The sequence below is a fragment of the Saccopteryx bilineata genome, chromosome 3 (genome assembly GCF_036850765.1).
Source record: "Saccopteryx bilineata isolate mSacBil1 chromosome 3, mSacBil1_pri_phased_curated, whole genome shotgun sequence".
NCBI classification, from domain to species: Eukaryota; Metazoa; Chordata; class Mammalia; order Chiroptera; family Emballonuridae; genus Saccopteryx; species Saccopteryx bilineata.
Window position 1 is genome coordinate 130,796,216 of NC_089492.1, and position 17,490 is coordinate 130,813,705.

At 45.3% G+C, this 17,490-nt stretch overlaps 1 protein-coding gene across 3 annotated transcripts in view; it reads right to left on the reverse strand.

Moving 5' to 3' along the window:
• Positions 1-640: 640 nt before the first annotated feature.
• The window catches only part of SLC4A5 (solute carrier family 4 member 5), a 109,048-nt gene continuing 92,198 nt past the window's right edge, over positions 641-17,490 (reverse strand). For 2 of the 3 annotated variants that reach the window (XM_066267421.1, XM_066267422.1), the window contains 6 exons: positions 10,550-10,618; positions 9,761-9,934; positions 8,514-8,669; positions 6,886-6,974; positions 5,762-5,829; positions 2,334-2,516 (listed from right to left, as the gene is read on the reverse strand). In XM_066267421.1, coding sequence (XP_066123518.1) covers positions 2,431-2,516; positions 5,762-5,829; positions 6,886-6,974; positions 8,514-8,669; positions 9,761-9,934; positions 10,550-10,618 — 642 coding nt within the window. In that variant the 3' untranslated portion in view covers positions 2,334-2,430. Of the gene's footprint in view, positions 2,517-5,761; positions 5,830-6,885; positions 6,975-8,513; positions 8,670-9,760; positions 9,935-10,549; positions 10,619-17,490 lie in introns of all 3 variants that reach the window. The other variant, XM_066267420.1, reaches the window with a different exon arrangement.

Here is a 17,490-nt window from a genome sequence, read left to right on the forward strand (position 1 = left end):
CGATCTAACTATTTCTGTATTTGGTAACACCCACTCTTGTGCCTTAAACAAATTAGTTTCAAGAGCTGCGGAGAAACCAACCTAGTCCATTTAGTCTTAAATCCCAACAGGCTGTGCAAAGCCAGGAGTTTAACTTGTAAGATTCGTTTACATGGTTAGTCTGGTTGCGGGTGTTTTCTAAACCATACATTCAGTTATTCAGTTTACATGTTCAGTTTACAAGGGACTTGACATGCTTCCCAAATTTGTTGTGTGTGTGTATGTGTGTGTGTATGTGTGTGTGTATGTGTGTAAATTTTTTTTAAATTGGCGTGTTTGATTTGACAGATTGGAAGGTATTGGCTCTGCACATTTCGAGGCTAGAAGAGGCCCTCTGCGTTCTCCACCAGGCCTGGGTACTTCGGCTCTCATGCAGGCAGATGCAGCTCCTGCTCCAGGCAGCGGGAGCCAGACAGAAAGAACAAGGGGGAGTTGACCTATTCCCCCCGTTCCTCTGCCAGCTGCCTTTATACTTTTGATAATTTTCTGGAGATGAAAAGAGGTGATAGTTTGCTGGAGATGTTTTTGTCAGTGAGGTGTGTAGCTGGTGTCCATAAGCCCTGCCTGCTGACTTACCTAAATTATTAAACATGGAGCAAGATGAGCAGACAGGATTACATTTTATTGAACTGCAGTTACAAGTGGAGAAAACTACTGCACAGAGAAGGAACAATATGTCAGCCTGTTAAAAGCTATCAAAATTAAAATGTTCACATATATACAAAATATAAGTGACATAAGGTGGAAATTACAGTTATCAATTTACAAAAAAAATGACGTAGTGTTTTAGCTTAAATGTCTACAGTTTAATTTGGACAAAGTGCTATTGAGAATCAGCCAAGTTTTAAAAGTGAAATGTCAAGGGTAGATTATTAGGTCTCCCAACATAGGTACAGATGAAGATGAAGAATTTACACTTAAACTCAGGTGATGGTTCTGGATTAGGAGGCAGCTACGTAATTCTGCTGTCAGACGTGGTGGAGGTTTGGAGCTTTTCCTCTTGGCAGTATCCCTTGGAAGGGGACTCAGAATTAATTTAATAAACAAGAGCTTTCTGTGGACCAGACACTGAGTTACAGAGACATTTAACTGTCCTACTAAAGTTATTAAAGATCTAGTGTCATTTCTCTTTAAAAAATAGGAAGACATACAGAAAAAAATACGTAAAAGCACCTGCATTTGTCATCTTGAGTAAATGCAGTAATTCTAACCAACCAACATGATTTACTCAAGATTCAAATCTATAGTTCTTTTAGAGAAGGTAAATGTCAGACGCATTGTAGCTATTAGGCACATAGTAGTTGCTAAATAAATATGGTTGGTGTTTGTTAAATGTGGATTAAAACTAAAGACTGATTTTGTTTCATGAGGAAAGGGTTTGCTTCATTAATAATAGGTTTTAATTTACCCAGCTGGCTTCCAATCATTCCTTTAAAGTACTAGTCTAATATTACAAAATTATGTTCTTCCAAAATTTGACATCAGCTCTGCCTAACATGCAGTGTTCACGTGAATGGGAATCAGGCCATTGAAAACATGCAAAACTTACATGCCCAGAAATTTGATCCTGGGTATAAAAAGCCAGGTATACTAATTCAAATAATCATTTTGTTGATTTAGTGTGGTTTGAGATTCTCCTCTAATAAGAACTTTTATTTTTAAAAACATCCACTCAAATGTGTTGTTTCTATCATTAGCAGACTTTTGGAATTGCTTTTCAATCTGGGAAAGCCCTAGTCACACTCCTGTGCTAGAGCAAGCAAGGCCCATAGTGCAGGTGGCTCAAACTTTTCATATGATCCTTAGCAAATGGAATGAGATGGAGAGGAAAGAAAGCATGTCTTAATATGTAAAATTGCAAGGTGAATTTTTCATCCTTGTTCTGTTAAAGTATGGGTATTTTAAGAGTTCTTTCAAAGTCATTTAGACACTTTAAAACTTAACCTTTAAAAAAATTCTCAACTGATTATCAAGTAAAAAGAGACTATATTACCCCTTTACCTTAACTACTATTTTGGGAGGTAAGCATTATTATTATTTTTTTTTTCAAAAGAAATGTTATAATTTCTCTGCTGGACTGCATTTTAAAATAAGGTGCAACGTTTAGCTTTTGTTATTTAGTAACTGCAGAGTGAAGTGGAGAGTTTCGCAGCTAAGTAGTACTTTGTATCAACAGATCTCCAGTTTTCTATCAAGCGGCATAATGACTCTGGTAAATAAGGAAAGGGGCTCAGAGAAGTTCAGGGTTGAAGACCCTCACAATGAAGACTAAACCATGCCCTCCCTCTGCCTTGTCTGGGGACACTGTGTCCTAGAGGGTTGTCTCGCCGGCAGCTTCTCGTCCATATATGTCCATGTCGGTGAAGTCACAGTCTGACTCCATCTCTATCTTCACCTGTGGCACCATGAACACTGGGCTCTGTGAGTAGTTGAAAGCAGGTGAAGCTGGACAGGAGATTTTGAAGTGCAAGGTGATGCTGAATGAGAAAAAGGAAGGAGGGATGATTTATCTAGTGTTTGGTGTTTCTTGTGCTATTCCCTAGCAGAGCTCTCCTGCAAGGAATTCTGTCTTTGATTATGAAATCTTATTATCAGGGGAACTAGCTGTATCCTCTGCTTGGCCTTTATCTGTAGTCATTACAGGCCTTGCCCTGTTTCAACCTATTCTTCACTTTGCTGCCAAAGTGAACTTTCTGGCTCACAAATCTGTGTGATTTCTCTGCTTAATTTTTCGGTGGTTTCCCACTGTTTGAAACAAGATCCAAATTCCTTAACCTGGCGAGCTCCTATGCTTACACACCTGTCTACTTGTAGTTTGCTCCATCTATCCCAGCGTTCTTTGCCCATTTGTGTGTGTGTGTGTTTGTTTTCAAACGGTATTCCCTGTCTGTTCTCATGGGCTGAAATGCCCTTTTCTCGCTCTTTACTCTATTTAGTGGGCTCCTGTTTATCATTCCTAGGCTCTCCAGATTAGACTGCTGTTCTTTCTCTTATGCGTGCTCTGTTGTTCTTGGCACAAGGTGCTGAGTGTCTTTGTTCACATGCCTTCTTTATGCATTCCCAGGGATTAAGCATCCTGCCTGGTAGATCATGGTGCTTAACCTTTGTTAAACTGGATCATGTTGCTGAGGCTTTTTCTTCACTAAAACGGAGTCCTGCTATTCAGTGGTCTCTGCTTCCACCTGCTTTCACAGCTTTGGTAAAACACTAGTGTAGTGGGAAGTGCTGCTGCCAGTTACCGAATTTGCTACATTTCTGACCTTGTCTCATGCTTTGTATCATTTAATAGTTTTTTTTTTGTTATTTATTTATTTATTTATTTATTTATTTATTTATTTATTTTACAGAGACAGAGAGTCAGAGACTGAGAGATGAGAAGCATCAATCATTAGTTTTTCGTTGCGCGTTGCGACTTCTTAGTTGTTCATTGATTGCTTTCTCATATGTGCCTTGACCGCGGGCCTTCAGCAAACTGAGTAACCCCTTGCTGGAGCCAGTGGCCCTGGGTCCAAGCTGGTGAGCTTTTTTTTTTTTTTTTTCTCAAGCCAGATGAGTCCGCGCTTAAGCTGAGCTGGCGACCTCGGGGTCTTGAACCTGGGTCCTTCCACATCCCAGTCCAATGCTCTATCTACTGTGCCACCGCCTGGTCAGGCTTAACAGGGATTTTGAAATGCCCTATTTTGGTCCAAATTCTCTCTCCACTGAGTGAAATTGGGGCAATTAGAGATTCAATATAGGATAGATTTTTTTTTTTTTTTGTATTTTTCTGAAGCTGGAAACGGAGGCAGACTCCTGCATGCGCCTGACCGGGATCCACCCAGCATGCCCACCAGGGGGCGATGCTCTGCCCATCTGGGGCGTCGCTCTGCCGCGACCAGAGCCACTCTAGCACCTGAGGCAGAGGCCATGGAGCAATCCTCAGCACCCGGGCCATCTTTGCTCCAATGGATACTTGGCTGCGGGAGGGGAAGAGAGAGACATAGAGGAAGGAGAGGGGGAGGGGTGGAGAAGCAGATGGGCGCTTCTCCTGTGTGCCCTGGCCGGAAATCAAACCCAGGACTTCTGTAGGCCAGGCCGACGCTCTACCACTGAGCCAACTGGCCAGGGCCTAGGATAGATTATTTTAAAAGAAAAATAAATCGGGATAGACAGACTGCTTTTCTCCTAACACATTTATATATGAAGGTCAGTGACTTTCAGGATGTAAGAGCCTTGGCTGGGGAGGTGGTTGAGAAGGCAGGTAGAGATGGAACTTGGACATGTGACAGCCCTGGGCTACAGCAGGCTTGGGCCCACTGCTTAGGGAGGCTTATCTTGGTAAGTTTCTTCTCATCCTGGCTTGTGATAACAGCTCTGACTTATAACTGAAGTTCCCGTGCATGTCTCCTAAAATCTCTCTCGAGAGTGCTGTAAGTGGAGGTTTGTGTGCCTCTAGACTTTGGATAGCCTGTGCTTTTACTGTCTGACTGACCAAGTTCGGAGTCATTTCTGTCTGGTGTAGGGCGCAGTGTAAGGTTAGGACTGCCTCTACCATCTTCCCTAGTAACAACTGAGGCAGGCTTTTCTGCCTCGGAATAGCTTTCCCATTTTGACTCTTTTCAACCATCAAGTAGTCTCACTCTCTGCATGGGTCGCTTCTCATTTAGAATAGGTCACATTGTTGACATGGGACTTCTGGAAACCAGGTCTTTAATCCTTTCTGGACTGTTCTTATCTCCTAATCTTTGATATTTAGTTAGCTCTCCTTGATACTCTTTCTGACCGTTGCTAATAACCATGCTGTTATTTATTCCACAGAATTAGGTTACCTAATGTTTTGACACTTAAGAGTTCCTTTGTCTTGGCTTTAAATAATACAGGGTGGGGCAAAAGTAGGTTTACCGTTTTTTGTATGGACAATAACACAATAATTAATAAATAATAATACAAGAATAAACTCTGTGTTTCACATACAACTGTACACCTAATTTTGCCCCACCATGTTATATACTTAAGTCGTATCTAGTTTTCACTTACGTTTTCTATTTTTCAGTAATTACTTTTTTTTTTTTTGTATTTTTCTGAAGCTGGAAACGGGGAGAGACAGTCAGACAGACTCCCGCATGCGCCGGACCGGGATCCACCCGGCACGCCCACCAGGGGGTGATGCTCTGCCCACCAGGGGGCGATGCTCTGCCCCTCCGGGGCATCGCTCTGCCATGACCAGAGCCACTCTAGCGCCTGGGGCAGAGGCCAAGGAGCCATCCCCAGTGCCCGGGCCATCTTTGCTCCAATGGAGCCTTGGCTGCGGGAGGGGAAGAGAGAGACAGAGAGGAAGGAGGGGGGGCGTGGAGAAGCAAATGAGCGCTTCTCCTGTGTGCCGTGCCCTGGCCGGGAATCGAACCTGGGTCCCCCGCACGCCAGGCCGATGCTCTACCACTGAGCCAACCGGCCAGGGCCTCAGTATTTACTTTTAATTTTCATTTACCTAATATTTTACAATAATTACCTTTTTAAAAACTGAATACCTCTGTGTGTTATAATCACATTTATATGTCAATAAAAGGACAGATTTGTTACTGGACACTCAGTAATCAGGCCTGTTTGCCTTTCTCTCCACGGTGGACCACAAAGGCCTTTTACCGAGACACTGGCTAGTCAGGGAGGTCCTTGTCTCTCAACCTTCCTGGCCAATTGGTCAGTTTCTTATCCAGCACCCAGGAGTACACTTCATGGCTGTTACCTTCGATCAAGTTCTGAGTCACTGAAGGAAGAATCAGAACGAGTAACTCCAACTGGAAGATCTTTTTCCTGGCATGAAAATTAAAATGTCAGACGGGGAGCAGGTGTGAAGACTACACTGGAGGACATCCTCTTTTTCCAGTGCTTTCCTCACCCATTTCTTCTTTCTATTCTCTAGCCCCATGGCCAACACCACACAGGAGTAGTACAGGGCCCTCACAGGGATGCGTAGGCTAGTTATTCTTTCATCTGGAAGGCTCTCCCAGGTTAGGCAGGTGGGAAGTATGGGGAGGGGAGAGTGAGAAAGGGTGAGAGAATTATACAAATAGGAAGGGAGGAAACTTGAAGAGGTATCTTTGAGGGAGAGAGTGATGGGAAGCCCTTCCAGGACCCTTGAGGGGACTGGCAGGATCCCTGATCTGGGTCTTGGAGGAAAGTGGCAAGTTCTATATTGGGAGCAATGGGGTCTGGACTCAGGTTGGGTCTGGATCTCAAGCTGTGTTGTCTTAATGACAGGACTGTCTACCCACAGGGAGCTGAGGCTGGGAGGGGGAAAGGCAGCAACAATCCCCCAGGATCTTCATAAACAGTGCCTCATCTGTCCCGGGCAGCCTCCCATTCAATAGGTAGAAGATTCTTGTGGTTTGTACAGAATCACTGGTCTTCTGACTAATTTATAATCTAAATGTGATGCTACCTGTTTCTCTAAGGGATAGCTCCGCTTGGATTTGAGCTCAGTCATCTCAACAACCAATGGGAAGCTTCAGTGGGAAGCATGGGAGGCTCAGCGGGTTGAGTTTGGATCATGTGGTCTAAAACAATGCAAGAGAGAGAGCCAGGTGGAGCCATGTGCTTCTGGAGGCCTCTGGGGGCACCAGGGGGGAGGAAGGCATGAGAGGTTTTGCCTAAAGTGAAGATTTATCACTGGAGTCTGCAGGGTTGATTTGGGGTTTCCATCTGGCTGGAGTCCCAATCCTTGTGACCCAATTCCATCAGCTCTGCCTAGCACAGGGGTCCTCGAGCATCTAAGACCATTAGATCTCCTGAATTAAAGATAGAAGTTCCTTAAAGAAGAGGTAGAAGGTTAATAGTAAGGAAGGGAGAGACACCATGTGTTTTACTTACTGGCAATGCAGTGGATACCATTTTGGGGATCTGTTTGGACACTTTATAAAGTTAGGAATCTTTATAACTGAGGGAGGAGGGAACTGGGGCTGGAGAGAAACAGTGGGAAAAGCCGATAAACACCACCAATACAACAGTCCTGGCTTTCTTGCCCAAATGGAAAATACAACCACAGTATGCAAACTACCATCTTCACATCCAGGCTAAACAGGGCTACTACAAATAAATACTCTTGGGCCCACTGACAGGGCCTCATGCAGTTAGTCCGCTGTCCTGGACAGGATAGAACTCTTCCAGGAACATTACTCAGAACAGTTTCAACTGTCACGGTATCCAGTCACTCGGGGGTGAACCTCAGGAGACAGCTGTGTAAGGATATATGTAAAATGAATTGTGGAAATTGAATCTCATTTTTCCATTGACTGTATTGTATAATCCAGACATATTTTTTTCCCAACCTTGGAATAGTTCTGGTCACACAGTGGCTACTCAAATATTTATTGAATGAATCGCTGAAAGAATAATTATATTTAAAAGGCACTCAGTTTCTTTGTTCTCAAAACCTATCTACAAATCATCTATTTCTAAACCATCAGTGAAAAACGTAAATGAAAGACGAGCCTCTTTCCTTCCTGAAAGAGGACTAACTAAGGACCAGTATTTGGTCTCTCACTACCATCTGAAGATGGTTTAATCACCACCAATCTGTCAGCAAAGATTTGCCTAAGGCCAGTTTTGATCTGCAAAAGCAAGATCACCAGGAAAACAATTCAAGGATGAAGCAGGGGTATGGTTTGGGTCAAATTGGGAGAATGGGAGCCAGGCAAGGTAGGAGATGTCACAGGCAGCTTCGTATACTGGAAATGATCAGAGTCAAAGTCAGGAATGGTAAGAAATACCCTCTAGGACATTTAGCTATATGTCCATCTTGGGTGAATCACTTCCCTTTTGGGAGACAGTTTCATTATCTGTAATGAGCTCATGAGCCAGACAATCTTTCTGCCTAACATTCTGTGGTTTACTAAAAGTTCTGGACTGGCTTCTTGTCTGTTGACTCCCTGAGTGTTTGGGGTTGGGGGTGGGCTGGGGAGGAGATCTGGGGAAAGGGAGGGAAACCAAGTGGTTGTAGGCATCTGGGGAATGCAACCACCCTCCTTTCAGTGAGGGCACAAGCCTCTTCCCCCACCTCCTTCCCTGACACTCTAGGGGCAGGACCAAGCAAACCTTGTCCCCAGTCCTCCCATTTGTCCAGGAGTCCAGTCTAGTAGAGAGCTCCCATCAGACCCCGCCCCCCAGCCTGCTCCATTCCACGAGGGAGCCAGGCTCTGCCCTGTTCCCTCAGGGGACTGCACTGCTGTTGGTAATGGCCTCAAGAGCCCACAGGAATGGGAAAGAGTGGGCTTGGCCAATCAACTTTCCCAGGGTGGGGGGCTCTTTCACTCTGGCCCACCCTGAGGATATTCACATAAACAGACAAGTTCTCAACAACCCAGACCAAGATAAGCAGAAGCCTCAGCTCATCCTGGACTGGGTCACTGCAGGCCACTGTAAGCCACCTCACCCCTGGCCCTGGATGGAGGGGGGCCTCCTGCTCTCTGCCCTGGGCCCAGGCCTCACATCCTCCCCACCTCCTCATCACTGTCCTCCTGGGCCCCTTTCCTTCTCTTTTTCTTCTTTTCCATCTCCTTTTTCTCCTTCTCTGGGAGGATATTGTCGATCCAGGCCAGATCGTGCTGGGAGAAGATGAAGTCCAGCAGCCTTCGGACGATGATAAGGCCTAGGATCTGCAGTGAGAATTCAGAGAAAATGGCAAGCTCTAGTTTTCAAACTTGGGCATGGTTTTTTCTCCTTTAGCCATGTTCAAGCACTTTTTCTGGTCTGAGTGTTGGAGCCATCTCAAAGCTCCGACAAACCATTTTTCACCATCTTGGATTCTGTCTGGCTTTCCTGAGTCGGATGACAATGCCTCCCAGTGATCCAGACAATCAGAGCCTGCGATGGCTGAGTTGGGGGGCCAGGAGGAGACCATGGATCGGAGAACTACCGTTGACCCTCAAACTTGAGCTTGTATCAAATCACCTGTTGGGCTGTTACACACACTGCTGTATGCTGGGAACCCTCATGAGAAGACCGGGTCCAAAACCACTTACATAGAGCCTTCCTGGAGGGTACATTTCAAATCCTACCTCTGTGTCATCACTTTGGCCCCAACTCCAGCCCTGTAGGCTTTGGGGCCCACTTAGGGCTTCCCCTGAGTGTTAGCTCACACTAACAGCCACCAGTAGGGACCTCTGGTGAGGTTATCTAGTAAGAGCCTGATGCAACATGTTTTTGGTTTAATTTGCTAGAATGGTTACAGAATTCCATGTACTTCCCCCAAATGTCATGTTAATGACGTTGGACTTTGAAGTTCTTGATCTCTGATTCTAGCCCTCCCCACCCCCCACTTATCTTTTCAAATTCAGTAAGTTTGAATGGTAGAAAGATTCAGACTTAGAAAAAAAGATCTACTTCTTTTTTTATAAGAAGTAGAGTTGCAGCAGTGGGGGCCTTCCTCTCCTTGTTGCCTTTGACCTGCTTCTCCTTCCTGCCCCAGAGTGGGGAAGTTGGGTGGCTTTTGCATTCTGCTGAGCTTTGCCACTTGACCTGGGTGGAGGTGGGAGTGCGACTTGTCATGGCAGGGGCCAACCACCACACTGCCCTCCTGTCCACCTCCCCCATCCCACCGGGCCTGGATTCACCACCCCAATCTTATTCTGTGCTTGCCTGTTGAGAGAAGCAGGCCACCCGGGAGGAGAAAGCAAGGGTGGACCCACCGTGGACACTCATCCAGGATGGATCCATCCAATAGGAGGGGGAGCCAGCCCTGCCTTACCATGACCGGGAAGATGATGGCGGCCATTGTGGACTTAAGGATCCAGAGCACCGCCAGGCAGAGTATCTGTACCAGGGTAAAGAGGTGGATCCGTCGCAGGGGCACATGCCGCAGGAAGGTGTGGTCTGGCTGGTGCTTGGCCGGCATCAGAAAGAGCTTGCAGCGTTCCCAGAACTGGGGAAGACAGCATGAGGCTCAGTCAGCAGAGGGGAACCTGGTGGCCCTGCTGGGGACTTGAGGGGAAGGGGTGCCACAGTGGGACCTCATAGAGGTCAAGTCCTGATCATGCATTAAGGATGCACAGAAAGAGAACTGGAGGTATAAGAGGACATTTGGTAAAATCTTAGGGGAGGGAGCTTGGGCCCTGGGTGAGGGCTGCAGCCCTGGAGCTGGCCACAGAAGAACACTGTCAACAGTCAAAGAAAATACAGCTTATATTCCACACAAATAATTCAAAACACTCTGGTGTATCGTGGTAAATAAAAAATGAAACAAAATGTGTTCTTCTGCCAGAGTTGCCTTAGAGAAGTAAGAGATGTAGTGAAATATTCATTGGAGCCAACTCATTGGGTTTTGAATTCTGAGCCTCGGTTTCCTCATCTATGAAATAGAAGACCTGCTTATACAGATTTAATTATGTAACACCTATAAAGTGCCTGGCACAGTTATTTTACCTGGTACATAGTAAATGGTAGTCTTATTATTACTATATATTATTGTTTCATTGATCTAGGAAAGCAAGCACTTGGGATCAGACTTAGAGAGCTGACCCCAAGGGGAGGGTCTTACCTGGATGCCATTCAGAGAGGCCACGCCCATGTAGAGGAAGACCCCGTACAGCACCGGCATGGGGATGTACTGAAATGAGAGAAGGAAGCGGAGCTTTGGGCTGAGCCTCTGCCTATGGCAAGCTGTTGGCCGCCCTGTTCAGTATGAGAGTGTCTGCCATGGCACAGAGGCAGCCCTGGCCTGCCTCAGCTTTCCCCGGGCGGTGAAGGAGCAGGGTGTTTGGGGAAACTGAGGGCCTGGGAGCAGATCTGGAGCCCGAGTGTCTATGGGGAGGGAGACAGTCTCCGGGGCTCTCTGCTACTTTCTCTACCTGGGGCAGCCAGCCCATCATGCAGCTGCTCTCCCAGACTGCCCCCCCCACCCGCTTCCCACCCTGCGGAAGTCAAGTAATCTGAAGGCATAGCTTCTGTTTTTATTTTTTACTTTTACTTACTTATTTTATTTTTATTTATTAATTTTATTTTATTTTATTTTTGTATTTTTCTGAAGCTGGAAATGGGGAGAGACAGTCAGACAGACTCCCGCATGCGCCCGACCGGGATCCACCCGGCACGCCCACCAGGGGCGACGCTCTGCCCACCAGGGGGCGATGCTCTGCCCCTCCGGGGCGTCGCTCTGCTGCGACCAGAGCCACTCTAGCGCCTGGGGCAGAGGCCAAGGAGCCATCCCCAGCACCTGGGCCATCTTTGCTCCAATGGGGCCTTGGCTGCGGGAGGGGAAGAGAGAGACAGAGAGGAAGGAGAGGGGGAGGGGTGGAGAAGCAAATGGGCGCTTCTCCTATGTGCCCTGGCCGGGAATCGAACCCAGGTCCCCCGCACGCCAGGCCGACGCTCTACCGCTGAGCCAACCGGTCAGGGCCTATTTATTCATTTTAGAGAAGAGAGACACAGGAGAGATAGAGAGAGAGAGAAGGGGGGAGAGGAGCAGGAAACATTAACTCCCATATGTGCCTTGACCGGGCAAGCCCAGGGTTTTGAACTGGGGACCTCAGCGTTCCAGGTCAACGCTTGATCTACTGCACCACCACAGGTCAGGCAGGCATAGCTTCTGGAACATAGGAAAGCTCCATAGAAAGCCCCCTGTCAAATATTGTCTGTCTCTTCCCACCTCCAGGCCCTGTTGAAGGGCCCCCAAAGCTGCATTGCTCAGCTTGTAGGGAGCTATGTACCTTTAGTGAGCTGACCTACATCAGCTGGGAGTACCTGCTGATTAACAAAACTCACGCAGCACACACAATCATATGAAAAATGGGCCTGACCAGGCGGTGGTGCAGTGGATAGAGCGTCGGACTGGGATGCAGAGGACCCAGGTTCAAGGCCCCAAGGTCACCAGCTTGAGCACGGGCTCATCTGGTTTGAGTAAGAAGCCCACTAGCTTGAGCCCAAGGTCGCTGGCTCCAGGAAGGGGTTACTCGGTCTGCTAAAGGCCCGTGGTCAAGACACGTATGAGAAAGTAATCAATGAACAACTAAGGTGTTGCAACGCGCAATGAAAAACTAATGATTGATGCTTCTCATCTCTCTCCGTTCCTGTCTGTCTGTCCCTGTCTATCCCTCTCTCTGACTCACTCTCTGTCTCTGTAAAAAAAAAAAAAGGAACAAACCAGAATGTATACACCAGCCACCACTTATGTCAACTAACTACTAATGATTTGCCGGGTATCCTTTCTTCCGATATGCTTACAGGTAGATAGCTTTCTCAAAAGTAGGATCATGGCATTGATAGTGTTCTATAATCATGATTATGACTCTTTAGAAGCCTTTTGAGGTGTATTTCTTCACTGTTTCTCTCAGCTGTGTTTCTGTATCTTTTCTCTTTGTCTTTCTCAGCACCTGCTGCTCACATAGTGAACCAGACAGCTCTGTCTCAATCCCGCGGCTGATGAGTTGGAACACGTGGGCGAACTAAAGTCCTATGCCCAACTATAAAGCACCGTTTCAGAATGTCAATCAATCTAACCAAGTAAATACCTCTCTTTTAAAATAAATAAAAAATTTTAAAAAATTTTAAAACATAAAGCAGGTTTTGGACCCACATGCTGTAAATCTCAATCTAAGACATTGGAACAGGGACAGGAAACGCGGGTGCAGCACCGTTCCACTCGCACACGGTTTAGGAGACTATGGTCGGATTATGAAACCGGGTAAACATGTAAATGAGCAACACTGTACTAACTGTTCTCAAAGTGGGAGCAATTGAGAAAAAATAAAATCTTAAATAAAAAAGGGCCCGGCCAACTGGCTCTGTAGTAGAGCATCGGTCCACTGCATGTGGAAGTCTGGGGTTCTATTCCCAGTCAGGGCACACAGGAGAAGTGACCACCTGCTTCTCCATCCCTTCCCTTTTCCCTTCTCTCTCTTCACCTCCCACTGCCATGGCTCAGTTGAAGCAAGTTGGCCCCAGGAGCTGAGGATGGCTCCATGGCCTCGCCTTAGGCGTTGAGAAGGCTCAGTTGCTGAGCAATGGGCAGAGCATTGCCCCATAGGGGGCTTGCCAATTGGATCCTGGTTGGGTTGCATGCAGGAGTCTATCTCTGCCTCCCTGCCTCTCACCTCTCACTTAGTAATAATAATAATAATAATAATAATAATAATAATAAGACAGCTATAGTCTGTAATATCTATAATAACAATTTAAGAAGCCTTAAAACTTCCTTTTGCCCTAATGAGTGCAGAAACCACTCTAATGGAGAACTGAGCTGTCTTAGATAATATGTAGTTACCTGTGCCTGACTACCAAGCCTAGGCCATTGTCTCCAGTCCTGTTATTTGCAGGCTCAAGCAGCTTTCCCAGCAATTCCCAAAGGTCCATGATATCACATTCCCACCAGTGATGGGGCTGTGATCCAGAATTCTAGATGAATCATCACAAATCTTCCTATCCCCAGGGAAAGGGCCTTTTCCAAGACCAATGACACAGTAAAGGGGCAGAAAGGTACCTCTAAATGTCAGCTTTATACCAGCTCTTAAAGCAATTAACAGTGATCACAGTCCCACAAACATAAGCCCCTCACAGCCTTCCGAGAGAATTTGAGGATGAGATCATGAAAACAACATGGGGTTCAGAGGGGAAGTTTCTGACATGGCCAGCAGTTCCTCTGAAACAGGATAGAGAAACCCACATTTCTGAAGAGCTGTGGCAAAGTGGAAGCAAAAGTCAAACAAACAAAAAACTTCAGGGTTTGGGATGGACTGGTAAAATGCTGACTGCATAAATCATTTCTGCTTCCCATCAGATAAATGGCCGCTTCATCCCCCAGCGCCCTCATTTGGCAAGATAACCAAAGATTTGCAAATTGGCGATGGAAAGACGGAAGATTATGACTGGTCCTCTAACAATAGACATCACTGTGTCTAAATCAGTACCACTGCCCACTGAGAGAGAGAGAGGAAGGGAGAGACAGAGAGATAGAGAGACAGAGAGAGATGGCGATTTCATTCCTTGCTGTTCAAAGTGTGGTCTTGGTTCAGTATCACCGGCACCACCCGTGAGCTTGTTAAAAATGCAGAATTTTGGGTCCCCTCCAGACCTACTCAATCAGTATCTTCCATTAACATGATTCCAGATGATTTTAATAGACGTTACAATTTGAGAAGTCCTGGAACAGAACTAACTCTACTGGAGGAATCAGTACAAAGACAGGTATAGTTTAATAACTACTGTATTTTTTGCTTTATAAGACGCACATCTGACCATAAGACACACCTAGGGTTTTAAGGAAGAAAACAAGAAAAAAAATATTCTGAACCAAATGGTGTATTAAAATATTTAATAAAATACCATATTTTTCGCTCCATAAGACACACGGGCATTTTCCCCTCCACTTTTGGGAGAAAAAAAATGCATCTTATGGAGCAAAAAATATGGTAATATAGAAACATGAAAAGAAACACTAGTAACTGGATCCAATTTGCACCCTCTAAAATTTGGAGCATCAGGGGACATCTCTGTTGGCAATATACGCAAGAATGAAAGATTTCAATTAAAGTATGGTCATGTATAGATAGCTCTCTAGGCTAGGTTGTCTACGAGTCTAGTACTCAGCTCTGCCTAATTTGGAGGACCTGGGCAAACTTACAGATACAAAAAGTTAAACAAGCTTTATAGAAAAAAAAATCTTTATTGGAAATAAGTGCTGGGATTAAATCTAAGCTGTCAGATCTGGATTAAGTTATATTTTTCTTGAACTGGTTATACAAAATATCTATTCTTTGACCTGAAATCAATCTAGTATTTAATACTGGCATCAGCTAATAATAACACTTTTATCCACTAAACTAACAATTTTGAAGGCTTTTTTAAAATTAGAAGTAATTTTTTTTTCAGAGAGAGAGAGAGGGATAGACAGGGACAGACAGACAGGAACAGAGAGAGATGAGAAGCATCAATCATTAGTTTTTCATTGTGCATTGCAACACCTTAGTTGTTCATTGATTGCTTTCTCATATGTGCCTTGACCGTGGGCCTTCAGCAGATCGAGTAACCCCTTGCTGGAGCCAGCGACCTTGGGCTCAAGCTAGTGGGCTTCTTGCTCAAACCAGATGAGCCCGCGCTCAAGCTGGTGACCTCGGGGCCTCGAACCTGGGTCCTCTGCACCCCAGTCCAATGCTCTATCCACTGCGCCACCGCCTGGTCAGGCAAAATTAGAAGTAATTTTATTTTGCTTGGTTATGATAGAAAGTACTTGAACAGGATAGTTGTTGGGTTGTGATGGGGAAATGGTGCCTCAAAGATCCTCTTTCTCCAGAGCAGTCTGATAGAATCAGTCTCTGAAGAAGCGTGTGTCAAGTTGTTCACTCCCCCTGAAAGCCCATCTTTATAAATATATATAAAAGTATATGCTTTGATATAATCAAATCAGAACTCTAAATCTTATGATCAAGAAAATCTAGATGGGTCTTCTTTGCTATAAAATTTAGCAAATAGATCGATGAAAGAATGAAGGTAAGGAATATATAAAATGCAGTCATTTTAACCAAGCTGCTATATGTATTAACATTATGAAGGTTGAGGCCTGATGACAGAGTCCATTCTAACTAGCCTGGGAACTTAATTTTTTTTAACTTTCCAGTCCTGCATCAATGCCTGGATATACATCTGGGCCTCCAGGTAACCCTCTAATTACCTCCTGAAGGACTCATGTATCCAGGCCACCTGACTACTCCCTGAGAGACTGGCATGTATAACCACTTGACATCTGTTATCCAGATCGCAGGGACGTGACCAGACCTCCCAGCACCGACCTTCCAGACCTCCTGGCATCCATCATCTTGACAGCCTGACATCTGTCTGATAACTGTCCTGGACCAATCCTAGGGCTAAGAATGCAGGACTGATAATGCCCAAGAATGTGCTGTTTACTATAAGAACTTTTAACCTTCCTTTCTTCTTTGGAACACCTCTCCTCTAGGTTTTTGCCTGGCTGTGTTCCGACTGCAAACTCTAAGACCCTTGAATAAATCTCTATTATTTATTTCTAGCAAAGCCTTCAGACTTATTTTTAGTTTGTTTGCCAGATTATTTGGTGGTTGAGTAAAATATTATATTTTTTTCTGATCTTATCCCAAAAGAACATGGACAAGACTTTTCAAATCCTGTTGTGATGAAATGCAAAAAACAATAATAGCCGAGTGTTTGGAGCTATGGGGTCCATGCAGAGGCAGACTAAGGTCGGTTGAGGCCCCGGGTGCAGAAGAAAATATCGGGCCCCTTAAAAAAGCGAGAGAGACAGGGAAAACAAAAATAAATGTTAACCATATGTTTAAATAAATAAAAAATAATTATGTACTATTAATGTTAAAATTGCACATATGAAACCAAACTTGGTGTCATTAGAAAAAAGTGTAAAGTTGGGGTTTTGTGGGGCCCTTCAGAAGTCGGGGCCCACAGCGTGCACCTGATGTGCCTGCCATTAAATCCACCTCTGGGCCCATGGAAACTTTTCCAAAATAGCCAGAGTAATAATGAACATCTCCCCATATCTGGCATCTTACCCTACTAATAGAACCCATTTATTTTTATAAGGTACATAAGTTAGTACAAAAATACAGTACACTGATTTAAAAAGTTACAACATTTGAGCCAAGAAATGAGTTTCTATTACTGCTTAAATTAGCAAACTATTACATATCACCCCAAAATGAGAGATGTGACTACACATCATTAAGCATGACCATGAAAGACTTTGATAATGTCAAATCGTATGCATAGAACTAATTTCCTTTTAATCATTTTAAGTATTCTCTGTGGACCTGCTATTTATAGAATATTCAGAAGATAGACAATATTAGTGCCAAAACAAAAATTTACTATAATTTACTACTTACTATACTCATAATAAGTGCATCCACAAGAGAATGGCCACATTATAAATGGAACAAAAGGAGGGATTTTCTAACTGCTTTGAGTTTTATTCAAATATGAGTAAGAGCTGCAGTTAAAAGACTAAATTCCAGCCCTGGCTGGTTGGCTCAGCGGTAGAGCGTCGGCCTGGCGTGCGGGGGACCCGGGTTCGATTCCCGGCCAGGGCACATAGGAGAAGCGCCCATTTGCTTCTCCACCCCCCCCTTCCTCTCTGTCTCTCTCTTCCCCTCCCGCAGCCAAGGCTCCATTGGAGCAAGGATGGCCCAGGCGCTGGGGATGGCTCCTTGGCCTCTGCCCCAGGCGCTAGAGTGGCTCTGGTCGCAGCAGAGCGACCCCCCGGAGGGGCAAAGCATCGCCCCCTGGTGGGCAGAGCATCGCCCCTGGTGGGCGTGCCGGGTGGATCCCCATCGGGCGCATGCGGGAGTCTGTCTCTCCCCGTTTCCAGCTTCAGAAAAATACAAAAAAAAAAAAAAAAAAAAAGACTAAATTCCTGAGCACAACTGACAGCCAGCCAGGGTGGCGTGCCTCAGGTCACCTGGGCTCTCTCACGGAGATGTGAACACTGCCATCTGCAAAACA